The sequence below is a fragment of the Cervus elaphus genome, chromosome 5 (genome assembly GCF_910594005.1).
Source record: "Cervus elaphus chromosome 5, mCerEla1.1, whole genome shotgun sequence".
Lineage (NCBI taxonomy): Eukaryota > Metazoa > Chordata > Mammalia > Artiodactyla > Cervidae > Cervus > Cervus elaphus.
Window position 1 is genome coordinate 97,463,346 of NC_057819.1, and position 13,334 is coordinate 97,476,679.

A 13,334-nucleotide genomic window follows, 5' to 3' on the forward strand; every position below is an offset into this window, starting at 1 on the left:
CTACTTTGTCAGATCCTATCATTCAGCCATATTTACTTTCTTTAAATGATATACCATATGTTGCCATCAACATTGTTCTTTTATATATTCCTTTTCACATCTGTCTTCTGTTGATTCATTTTTACCTGTCACAATTTATTACCTTCATAAAATATTTGATGGCCTCCAATGTTTCTGTGACTACAAACAGTAAAACACTGAACCTTCTGAACCCTTTCTAGGCACAAGGTTTAAGCTAGAAATGAAACAAGATGAAGTTTAAATAACTTAAAATTCACAGGGATAATAACAGTAGTAGACTCAGGGAGGTAAACAAAGATATTCTCCAAAACTCACATTCTTAAGCACTAAATGATAAATGATCGGGTACTGCCATTGATCAATCAATTTCTAAGTCACATGGGCACCAGGTTCATTCCTTCTAAAAGTTCATTACAAAATATATAGCTTTGTTGTGAAGTAATTAGCCTCCAACTAATAAAAAAAAAATATATATATATATATATATAGCTTGTGCAGCTAAGTTTTAAACAGACTGTATAAGAATTTTGTTACGGTAAAAGAATATTAATCCGGAAATTTGGTTAGTCAACTCTTCATTTTCTATATACACTCAAGCTAAGGCAATAACAAGATACATATAATCTTCCAAGATTCTACAAATTTTTCACACCATTGCCAGAGGTAGGACACAATATAAAACATACTTCTTGAGCACACCAGTCATGAGTGATGAAAAAGAGATACAGCAAAAGTTACATACCATTTACTAATACAAATTTATAAAATCTATAATTCACAGTGAAACCCATGTCTCCTAAAGTTTCTTTCAAAGCCTACTGCTGCTACTACCTGATATTATTCTTTACGTGGTAATGGGTAGCTAGTCACACTACGTGATAATCATTAGTCTGAAAATAGCAGGTTGTCACACGAGTTTCAGGTTATTTTTCATAGAGAGAAAGCCTCAAGAATCTGTTTTTAGTATCTCCAGAAACATTAATTAATGGCAAGTGTTAGTCGCTCAGTTTGTGTCTAACTCTTTGTGACCCCATGGACTGTAGCCCACCAGGCTCCTCCGTCCATGGGATTTTCCAGACAAGAAAACTGGAGTGGGTTGCTGTTTCCTTCACCAGGGGATCTTTCCAACCCAGGGATCGAACCCAGGTCTCTCATATTGTGGGCAGACTCTTTACTGTCTGAGCCAATGGCAAGAGCAGCAATAAAAAGTTAATACTGTGTGAAGATAAATGCAACAGCTAAATTAATACTCAAAGCAACTATCAATAAAGTAATGCCTGAATATACCAGTTATTGACACATGGATAGTAAGGAGTGTGGGGTGCCCTCTAGTGGCTAAATGAGGGTTAATGGCACCACCATGAGCTACACTAGGCTTTAAAGAATTTTAGTACAGCAATCATTCTATTATTACAGAAATGACCTAATTAATTACTAACTGATGGATCAATCACTTAGGTTTGGATACCATCTAAGCTCACATTAACTACTTTCAATACTATAACCCCTCCCCCCATTACCAGCCTCTCTGTTTCTCCTCATAGTCAGTTACTTACACTTAAGATCTGTGTCTCATTTCAAATAACACTCCTCCAACAACCACGAGAAGGCCTCTACCCTCTTCACTCCACTGAATACCAGTAACTTCCTTACTGTTAAATCAACAAACAGCATTAACTACTTGCTTCTCGGTGGCGTTTTAGAAAGCTTCCTTCTATAAAACCTTTTGCTAAATGTCTGGCTAACTTCCCCTGCTTTTCTCAGGGCCCTGTCCTAGGCACAAGTGTGCCATCCCCTGAGCAAGGCTGTTCATCTCCCTACTTCAGTCCATTTCTTAACTATGCATGCTTGGTCGCTCTGTTGTGTCTGGCTCTTTGAGACCCCATGGACGGTAGCCCACCAGGCTCCTCTGTCCCTGGGGATTCTCCAGGCAAGAATACTAGAGTGTGTTGCCATGCCCTCCTCCAGGGGATCTTCCCAACCCAGGGATCGAACCCACGTCTCCCGCACTGCAGGCAGATTCTTTACCGTCTGAGCCACCAGGAAAGCCCAAGAATACTGGAGTAGGTAGCCTATCCCTTCTCCAGGGGATCTTCCTGACTCAGAAATCAAACCAGGGTCTCCTGCATTGCAGGTGATTCTTTACCAGCTGAGCTATCAAGGAAGCCCCTTCTTACACTATAGATGCCCTCCCCCAATTTTTTTAAACAATAGTTTAAAATATTTTACTGCAGAAATAAAACACAAGTAAGCTGAAGGAAGATAAAATTTATAATTCCAAAGTTACGATACTTAGAATCTGATGCACATTCTAAGATATAAACCTGATAACTCTTGATGTAAAACTCCCCAATGGTTATGCTTTGTCCTCAGGACAAAGAAAAATCCTAAATCCTTAACAGTGTTTACAAACATTTTCTAGCCCTCAACTCTCTAGCCAACCTCATTTTTTGAAATTCCTTATAGTCGTTTTGCTCAGTTGCCATTCCCTTGTTCTGTCCCTTATTTTCCAGACCTATGTACACAAACATTTCTTTCTCCCTATGAAATGCTCTATCCCCAGCTTCCCTTCCACTTATCCCCATCTCCTACTTATCCCCATCTCCTAAGCCCACTGTTACTGCCAGAGTATTTGTCTAGTTAATCCTTACTAGCTATTGACAATCCCAAATCTCTTCAATCCCAGAATAATTAAACCAAATGTGGCAATCTCATTCATCTTGCCAGTTACCGGGTAAGGAATGATGAAGCAACTTGATTCCAACAAATGAGACAAGAGTCTGCTGGAGAGCTTCCAGAAAAAAGGCTTTTCTACATTGAAATACATAAAAAATTACCTTTTCTTTTTTACTTTTTTTACTTTAGCTCACTCTTATTTTTTTATTTTTTTTATTTTAATTGGAGGCTCTATTCTTACTTCTATAGAATACATAAAACACAAGCAGAAACTACCTTCACTTCTTCCTTTTCAGCATACACTGAAATGCTCAAAACTGTTGTAACCATTTTACTATCTCTGTCAAGAAAACAAATTTCCTTACTTTCTAAGCCAGCTAAAATCAGATTTCCTTTGCTTATAGCCGAAGCCTACGAACTAGTAACAGTGACTAGCTCTTCAGCTCTCACTTTAGACATCTCCTCCTCTGGGAAACATTCCCCAGCACACTGGAAACCTGCCACACCCGCAGTGAGTTCCCACCGTATCCCGATGCCTCCCTCCATCGTGGCCGGCCCCAAAGTGTATCAGATAACGACCAGTGAGCAGCTCTGCCAGCTAAACTTGTAACTGCCTCGGAGCAGCACCCGTTAACTGACTTAAGGCCATGTTCATAGCATCTAGCGTAAGAGCGCTCAAAAAGTTAGGAAACTAAATTAGTAAGTAGTGTAAATGCCTACAATGCTTTATTTTTGAAACAATTCTAAATAGGAAGTTGCTAAAAGGGATGGCCAACACTCAATAAATCTTAAACCCCCTTCCTGAAGGCTTTATAAAGAATTTCACAACTTCCAGCATGTACTCACATGACTTTTGAAAAGGTCATTGATAGAAAGGAATCATACCCAGGTAAATTTGGATGATAATTATAAGGTCTGTCAACGGCATTAAGGCTTCACTGTTCACAGGATGTTCAAAGTATATTTGGCACTGAGGTTAAACTGTAGCCTCGGTGCAGTCAGTGCTCTCATCAGTAAGGGACAGTGAGGAAATGGCAGCCAGTCAGCAACTCCAGAGGAGCTGCCACAAATGCTTCTGTTATCCACGCCTCAGATAGACAGACAGCACTTTTTAAATGTATATGAAAGGCCAGAAATAGGTTCTCATTGGTAGGAAGGATGGCCTGTTAACTAGCACAATAAGTATTAAAGTGTCTTTCTTTGATGAAGCTGAAGGGACACAACATGTATACGGACCAGCTAGTAACATTTAGAGATGCTTGCCACCATCTCATGAAAAAAGTATAAAAACTGTGTGAGGTCCTTAGAGATGGGAGGTCAAACCTGGATGCCTCACTCATTTTCTACTTAGACATTAGTTTAGAAGAACTTCTCTTGTTATCACAAACCAACTTTAGGACTAACAAGATTCTGTCACTGGAATCTTGCTGTGTCTTCCTTGAGTAAACCTTCATGCAATGTGTTTTGATTTAGAAACCCAGAACAGAACCTCATCAGGCTCAGAAGACAGGCATAAGTATGATTTTGTGTGCAAAACTTGGTAAGAAATTTACTTTCAAATAATATTAAGGTTGTGGGGGAAGACCTCTAGGATGGCTTTCATTGACTACTGTTATCTACCAAACTATCACTGTAGAGTGACTTAGATTGAGTTATCTTAGCTTGCAACAATTACCAATGCAAATGTACCATTGGGAAATAAAATCAGCAAAAATTTTGATCAGCAACAGTTGTGACAAAACATAAATCATTTTTCCTCAGACCTTAGAAAACCTCCCAATCAATATTACAGCTCAACTGTGTATGTCATATACCAGTTTGCTCTGGTATATAACTAGCTCTGAATTTTCTCTTCCATCAGGTTGGGGAGGTACAGAGGGAGGGCAATGGAGTTACCATTCAGAACATCTAAAATAAAACTATTTCACTGTCAAAAAAAAGTCTTATGTATCCAAATCCTTGCTGCTTCCTACCATCAAGGACCAAGGTTGAGTGACCAAGAATAGTTCCCAAGAAAGACCTTGCTATCCCTCAGTTGTATGGTTTTGAGAAGGCTGCTGCATTTTTCCCCAACACCTCAACTTCTATAAAAAGCATTCAACTTGTACTAGTCATTGACATCAGACAGTCATGATCCATCTTATAGAACATTAAATATTAGCAAGTTTAAGTTGACCTGCAAACACATGGAACAGAAAATCAGACTGTGTGTGGTCTCTGAATCTAAAAATGTACTACATATATAAGAAAGTCCATCTTTTCTTTGTTCTTTGATAACACCACACTGTTGTCTATCTTTATATCAGTTAATAGTGATTAATTAAAAGTGATTAACAATCATTCTTGTAAACTGGGAAACTTCAGTTTGTCAAAATAGTTTATATTTAAATTATTAAAAGAGTTCCACTTGGATGTCAGTTCCATTATACTTACTAAAGTGTATCTGGAGGACCAATAATAAGGACTTCCCATCGGTAGAGATCATTGTCATCTATTAAACCTGCTGAAAAGCCTTCCACTGGATTTTTGTTGAGTTCTGTGGGAAAAAAAAAGTTTTATAAAAAAATTTAAGTACATAATCTTCACCCAACATTCATTACAGAACATTAAAAATTTTAAACTGTTAAATGAATACACCTAGACCCATTAACAAAATGTTACCTGATGTCAAAACCTTTCCATTTCTATAACACAAGGAAGCAATGGGCAAAGCAAGCTATCCAGAAGATCACCTTCTACCTCCCTTTTACATCTACCTGGTTTCCAGCAAGGTTCCTACCATTCTAAGTAGCTCTCTGGTGGTATACAGGGATAGTGGGACAGAGAGCTTATTAAAATGCAGGTGTCAGACTTATCCCCAGGGATTCTGGTTCAGAGGAAAATCAAACCAGTATTTCTGATAATTCTTATGGTATGGTATGGTCTTTAAGGTTTTGGCCTTTGAGAAATACCAATAGAGTGCCTGGTCCCTTTTCACTGGAATTTGCTATATAACCAATCTTAATTTATACAAGTAACTATGTATCTGCATGACTAAGTCCTCTGCATTCTTGGGGATACATGTCTATGGCGGGTGTCCATGTGTGGCCCAACAGACTCTGTGAGTACACAAAGAGGACAGATTCCATCTGTCCTGCCTATGTATGTTGAACCTTCTGCTGGCCACAGTTTCCAGCATCCAGGAATGGCTTAAGAATAATAGCTGGAGCCTACAGGAACACTAGCAACATGAGATTTTCCTCTTCCAGAGAGAGTGCTCTAGCATGGATAGAGAATGATGGGGGCTGGGGATAAGACAAAGGCAAAGAACTAGTGAGGTGGGGGGACGCAGGCCATGAGGGCCCCTAAGAGGAGCAGATGAGAAAGAGAGCAAAGTCTGAACAGTTCCTGGAGACACAGGGCTTAATAAAGTAATGACCCGTCAATGGTGGGCATCATGTTAGGATTTTTTTAAAAAGCTTTAACGAGATGTAATTGACATTCAGTAAATTGTAGGTATTTAAATTATATCATTTCTTACACATTGATGTATGTACATGGCTGTGAGGTCATCACCACTGTCATGATTGAGAGTGTGTTGTATATAAAGACATGAGTCACCAACAAGAGGCACTGCTTGGCTCAGACTGAGAAGAGGGGACAAAGCACAGAGGACAGCGGCTGAGCGCGGCTGCCCGGCGGCTGAGCAGGTCTGTGACTCTCACCTAACTCCTGCCATCGTCCTCAAGGAGTTTGGGCCCATGATAAGTAAGTGCAACGCAACTCACAGTGCTATAGAAGACTGAACAAACTGTGTTATTAACTGAGAAGAAAATATTTAATTTTTTGAGGAATCAGAGGTGTTTATTTCAAAAACTAAGATTTAACACCCCAACATGCCAGTGAAACCCAGAGAGAGCCAAAAGTGAAAGTTTATTTATATTTAAACATGAATGGCTTCTTTTCTCAAAATTTGAGGGAAGTTCTTTTTTTTAATTTCTAAGTCTAATATTTTTGCCTAACTGGCAAAGCAGACTTTTATAAAAAAAGTTTTAAATCAGTACTGTGTTGCAAAATATAATAAATGCAGTTTTACTTTTAAACAGCCATTCTAAGACATTCTTTAAATACTGAAAATGCAAATAAGTTGTATTTCAATCTGGTTATTTTGTTTATGAATGCAAACATTCACTGAGTGTCAATATGCTGCAGACATTCTGGAAAAGATCTGCAAGTCCCACTTTTACTGTCAATTGAGGGGCGAGTAGAGCATAGACAATCACAATCTGGACAGGTAATTTCTACACTGAGTTATCTCATTTCTAACCTTTCTCTGGACAAACACTAGTATATTACTCAGACCATTTTCTCCAACAATAGCTGTAAGAGTCTTGCAGAAGATTTTATAATTTATCCAGAAATCACCTATTTATTGAATCTTGCATTAGAAGTCCAGTGAAATTTTATAAACATAGGTGGGTAAATTCTTAAATTAGCATATATGGTCAAAACTACCCTTGAAAACTTCCTTACACTTTCCATAAAGTATATTATTGCTTCTCATTATGTATTTCATCAATACACAAGTTCTATAAAAATCTTTTACATGTTCTTTGCATTCTTCTCTTTTACAGGAGTGACTGTGTCCACGGCTTGTTTCATTAAGTAATGCAAAAGTAATGCTGAAAGATGTCCATCCATCTTGGTTTTGTCATGGTTTTTGCCCCTAGCATGGCTCCTCAGAGCCTAGATCCATGGGCATTTAACAGATTTAATCTACCTATAGAGGCCAACCATTATCATACTTTTCATGAATGCTTCCTTCAAGGTCCAATTCAAGTACCATATTCCTCCTCCAGGAAGCCTTCCCTAAATAACTTACCAAATAATCTTGTCTTCTGCTAAATTCCTATTAATCATACTTTTAGTCTGTACTGCATCCCCTGGCACTTGACTATTAGCTCGTGATTCTCACAGAAGTAAAAAGGCGATTACAATGTATATTAAATGGTCCAACATTGGTACAGGAATTTGGAGGGGCACAAAGAAGAGCACAATAGAATCAAGAAGAGACAAAAAGGCTTCTAAAAAGAGAAGAGATATCTGAAATAAGACAAAGGATTTGGGTGGAGTAAGTGCAAGGCTTAGACAGAAGAACATACACTACAAAAATCTGAAATATGGAGATCAGTATGGCGGCAGAGGGGTACAACACACCATGGAGCTGAAGCTAGACAGAATGTCAGGAGGACAGCAAAGGGCCTTTGTAAGCCATGTTAGTTTAGATTTTACCCAGAGAACAATTTTTGTTCGCGTTTTATTTTGCTTTGTTTTTAAAACAAAGAGGTCATCTCATGAAATTTACATTTTCAAAAACCAATCTCTCAGAATGTGAAAAGTATGTGACAGAGTAAGGCCATGTGATGACAAAGAAGCCAAAAAAGGAAAGGAAGCTATTAAAGTAATTCTGTGAAGTGTATCTTCAGTATATAGTAGTGGGAATAATGATGGAAAACATGGATACATAGGAGGTAGAATCAATCAACCAAGATTGGTGATATAGGGAGTTTAAAAAGTCAACAACAATATATAACTCCTCAAAAAGTTTATAAGCATAGTTACCATATAACCCAGTAATTACACTTCTAGGTATAACCCCAAGAGAAATGAAAACATTCATCCACATAGGAATTTATACTCAAAATGTTTATACTGCAGCATAGTCAAAAAGTAGAATCCAAATGTCCATCAATAAACGAATAAACAAAATATAACATATACATACAATGGAATATAATTGAGCCGTAAGAAAAGGAATTAGGTGCTGGTACATGCTACAACAAGCTAGAACTTCGATTGTGGCATGTTGGTTCTCAATGAACTTCAAGAACATCAAGCTAAGCGAAAGAAACCAGACACAAGGCTGCATACCATATGATTCCTTTCATATCTACAAATCCAGAGACAAAAAGCAAAGTGGGGGTGGGGGGCCGTGGGTGCAATTACTTAATGAGTCTGGAAGATTTTGTGGGGTGATGAAAGTGTTTTGAAACTGAAGAGAGTAACAGTGGTTGCACAACACTGTGAATACCATTGCACTGGACACTTTAAAATGGCTAATTTTATGTTATCTGAGTTTCAACTCAATTTTTTAAAATGACAAATAGGTTTCTATGCAGAGAAACTGGGTAGGAGTCTATTCTTTTTCTGAAATGGGAATTATAATAAAGATGTGCTGATTTTAGAGGGGGGGAAAGAAATGATAGGTTTGGCTTTATGTACCTATGGGACATAAATACATTGTTTCCAAAAGAAATTTCAGCTAGAAACCTGGGGGTTATCAGAATACTGCTGATAACTGAAGCCATAAGGCTGATGGTATCACCCAAGGATGAGCCTAAGTGTGAACTGTGGAGAATCTAACTGAAGGAATTCTAGAGAATACCAATATCAGGGGGATTAAAGAAAAAAAAAAAAAGAAACGGCTACAAATATGACAGAAGTAGGAAGAAAACCAGGAAAAAGCTAGATCAAAGAAGCCAAAGAAGATGCGTTCCAAGGAGAAAGTTGCCAACAATAAATGCACACTGTTTAGGAAAGAGGAGGCCTAAATTCAGTCTACTGGGTTCAGTTCAAAGAAGGCAAAGCTGCCCTGGGCATAGGTAATTTCGGTGTAATTGTAAAGCTATGCAGATAACACTCAATTGACAAAAAGAAGGTGAAGTAAAAAATACAGGTGGAAATTTTCTCTAGAAGTTTATAATGAAAAGTGTAGTAGCCATATGTAGATGAAATTACAGTGAAATTCCATTTTTAAATCCCCTTTTTAATGGGAAAGGCCGACGACGAAAGATGTTTACATAGCCTACTACATTTAAATGCTAACAGAGATACCTCATACTGTATTTGAATACAAGTACAAATAAATAAAAGTCAGCTGAAAAAAAAAGATGCAGATTTATTTTTTAACATACTTTTAGTTGGAGGTGGCATTCCTAAGCAGAACACAAAACTCAACAGTCAGAACATACTACACAAGGTATTTTAAATTCACTAGAGCAATTAAGTTCAAATACAAATGAGAGACTGGGAGAGAATATTTACAGCACAATAGGTAAAGTCTAATATCCCTAATACAAAGAGATTTCCTGTTAATCAAAAGAAAGGGGAAACATGCAAAGAGTAAAAATACAATGAGGGGAAATGGAAATTGCTAACATACACAAAAATCTAGCCTGCTTAAGACAAATATTTAAACCAAGAACTGTATATGCCTGGGTTTCTACTTAGATTCCTAAGATATTACAGAGAAGTTCTGAATGTGAAAAAGATAATGATACTTTTTTTCTGGATGCTACCTTGACATGAGTAAAGTTGGAAACAGCTAGAAAGAGCTCTCTTTTTCTCATATCACGAGTGCTCAGACAAAATTTTAAAGTTCTAAAGCAGGCAAAACTAATCAGTAACATCAGAAATCAGGACAACAGTCACCTTTTCTTCTTTTTCTTTCAATGGAGAGTGAGTGGTATAGGAAGGAAGGAAGAAAGAGATTCTGGGATGCTAGTAATGGCATGCTGTACATAATATTTATGCATTTTTCTTTGTGTATATTATACTTTAATTTCTAAAACTCAGTAAATTCCAAAGTATTGATGACTGCTAAATGAGAGTTATGTATGCATGCTGTGAATCTGGAAATCACTGAGGGCCAAAATGGTCTACAAACCGTGAATTAAAAATGAAATCAAGGACAAGGTAATGTCCTTGAGAATAATGATTTAGATAGGTATAAGTAGTGGAAAATAAAGCATGAGCAGGCTTGCTATAATGTAATCATTATTCAAGAATAAGACTAAAAGAGAAAAAGGAAAACACATGAAAAGTAAAAACTCTTCAATCCCGAATTTGAATCAGAAGTATCCATATGAACTCACGATAAAGCTTTAAAAATGCAGAGCTCTGTCCACTAAAAAAGTCAAGAAAAATGACCAATTTGCAGCAATGAGTGTCCTTAGTGCCCAGAATATAGTCTCCAAATATGAGCTACACTTAAATGGAGCAGGGCTCTTCAGAAAAATGACTGATTTCAGGTCTGGGGCAGGAAGTGTTCCAGGCTCAACTCTCATATTAGATAAAAAGGAAGCTATCAAGTAATACTATGGTCTTGTTAAAAGGACTCAGACATCTTGAAGAGACTTCCATTGGCCCAATAAGGGACAATTTGAGTATCAACAGTTAATAACCACTAAGGATTGAAACATATGTTTCAATCCATGAGTTTATAAACTGATACAAGAAACAACAAATTGACTGATCCCATTATAGGATGCTAGTAAACCATTTTGTTATTTTGAAAACCACTTTTTTTTTCCTTAAAACACACACACACAAGATTTATTCTTCCTTTTCTATACAAACAGCATTGTCAGGAAATCAAATAGTAACTACTATTTGATCAAATGAGGTATCTCTCCCTACAGAGATAGTCCAGTTAAAAAATGCAAACTTACTGAAACCTTGCCATTTTGTCATTTTAACCTAGGCATTTTAGAAAGGACAAGCAGACATTAACACTCCTCCTGATAAATAAGCCACCACTTATGAAGTGATCTCACCTGACTCACAAACCAGAATCCCTAGACACAATAACCAATTTATAGAAAACACAGAGAAATATGTTAAAGAATATTCCCAAGATACAATTAGCAAAATCTATACTTTGGGAAATTCTAAAAGGCAAGGTCTAGAATCTTCAATAAGTATACTGTAAGAAGCAACAACAGAGAGGACTGAATTCAGACTTTTAAAAAATGTATGACACATGCACAAATTTAGAGGCTAACTAAATCTAACAATATTAAACTATTTTTAATTTTTTCAAGTGTGGTCATGCCACATGGTTTTTTACTCCCACCTTTTTAGGAGGTACATAAATCTTTAAAGTGACTGAAACATTTACAGACAAACGATGATGGTGTTTGGGTTGTGCTTTAAAATCACAAGGGAGTGGGCAGAGACAGGTAAAACAAGACTGGTTGTGACCGAGTAACTGTTGAGTCTAGGTGAGCACATGCAGGTTCACTGTACAGTCAGTCTACTTTGGTGTTATTATATTCTTAAATTTTTTTCTCCATAAAAGTTTTTTTCAAATGCTAAAAAGACAGTTTTAATGTAGTCTAAAATAATGGTTTACAATATTTTGTAGACCATGTGAAAATAAACCTTCACTGGGCTTTAGCAAAATTACAAGGTATCTCAGGATAACAACATTCAAATGCCCAAGTATGTCATTTTATACTTGGGTATTAAGAAAAATAACCTACTTTAATCGTAAATACACTTTGCTAAGACCAATAGTTGACTAAGTTAAGCTACAAAGCCAAACATATTTATAGCGTAGCAATGACTTTCCTTTGTGTCTTGATGGCTGTGGTCTTCTGCTCCTGGGAATGTGCATTCCTATCAAGGTTATTTATGTAACACACAGTTGGTTGTAAGGTGCATTTCTGTAAAAGTGACTATTTTTACACTGGCTTCCTTTCAAACTGTTGAAGTGTCAGATAGAACCTTTTATCCAGACACTATCTAATTACTCCTAAGTACTGAGATGGTTTGTCAAAATAATTTTGACCTCATTATCAGATGAATAAATTGCCACACTACTTTAAAACACACATATCACCAGAAAGTTAGTTACCAGAATTAACTGGGAAAATATCCCTGGTCTTGCAAACTTCCATTAAGTAATCAATACTGAAAAAAGTAATGTTATTAGCAAACAACCAAAGGTTTGCTCATATTTCCTCTAAAGATTTTATAAATGCATCAATTAACTTAACAGATTTCTGGTAAACTTTAAAAGTTTTGCTTAAAATCAGAATTTTTTTCTTTACACTATGTCCTAGGCTAGGGTTAGATAAGGCAAGCTGATTTCCTAATTGAAAATATTTTCAGCCTAGATGAATTTCTTTTACTGTGCCTCAAGCACATAAGGAATATGGAGCAGACGAACAGAGAGAAGAGCCAGAGATCCTATCTTGCAAATATTTGGCAATTGCTTCCGAAAGAATTTGCTGGGCAGAATTCTGGACCACACTCCTAAAATAGCACTTCGGGAAGTTCTGCTACCTGCAATGTTTCACCTTGCTTATACCCTCTTCAAACATTTATTATCTAAGGGCTCTTCAACAGTAGGCCCTAAACATGGTGTTGCTTGTGCTTAAATACAGCAGCCGTCGCATATGTCCCTGCCAAGACTTACTATGGCAGGGATTCCCCACAGGGCATAGACTGTTAGGCCCTGACACTACTGTCTATTGTTTTATATAAACGTCTCATTTATTTTTTAGAAATAAGTTGATAAAGACACGATGCAGAGGTGGGAGGAGAGGCATGTGAATTTCATCTCACAAGAGAAAACATGGGGCACAGTTTGGGCACAGAGCATGGTATTATGTCAGTAACACCTGGGACTGAATGCCAACTCTCTCACTATCCTTAGCATCTTAAACAAGTCATGACTCTTTGGAGTGTCCTTTTGCTTGTCAGTAAAGTACAGTAATCCCAGGGCAGTGCTGCAGGACAGAGGAGCAATACAGCAAGACTGTCCACCTTAGAGTACAGTAAATGTCAAGTGTCTGCTTTTCTCCTTTAAAATT

General features: G+C 37.2%; 1 protein-coding gene across 2 annotated transcripts in view; it reads right to left on the bottom strand.

The window, feature by feature from the left end:
* Window positions 1-13,334, bottom strand: part of UBE2G1 (ubiquitin conjugating enzyme E2 G1) — an 85,504-nt gene that overhangs the window by 20,802 nt on the left and 51,368 nt on the right. For both annotated transcript variants that reach the window (XM_043903454.1, XM_043903453.1), the window contains exon 2: window positions 5,131-5,233. In XM_043903454.1, the coding sequence (XP_043759389.1) occupies window positions 5,131-5,233 (103 nt within the window). The remainder of the gene's footprint in view (window positions 1-5,130; window positions 5,234-13,334) is intronic.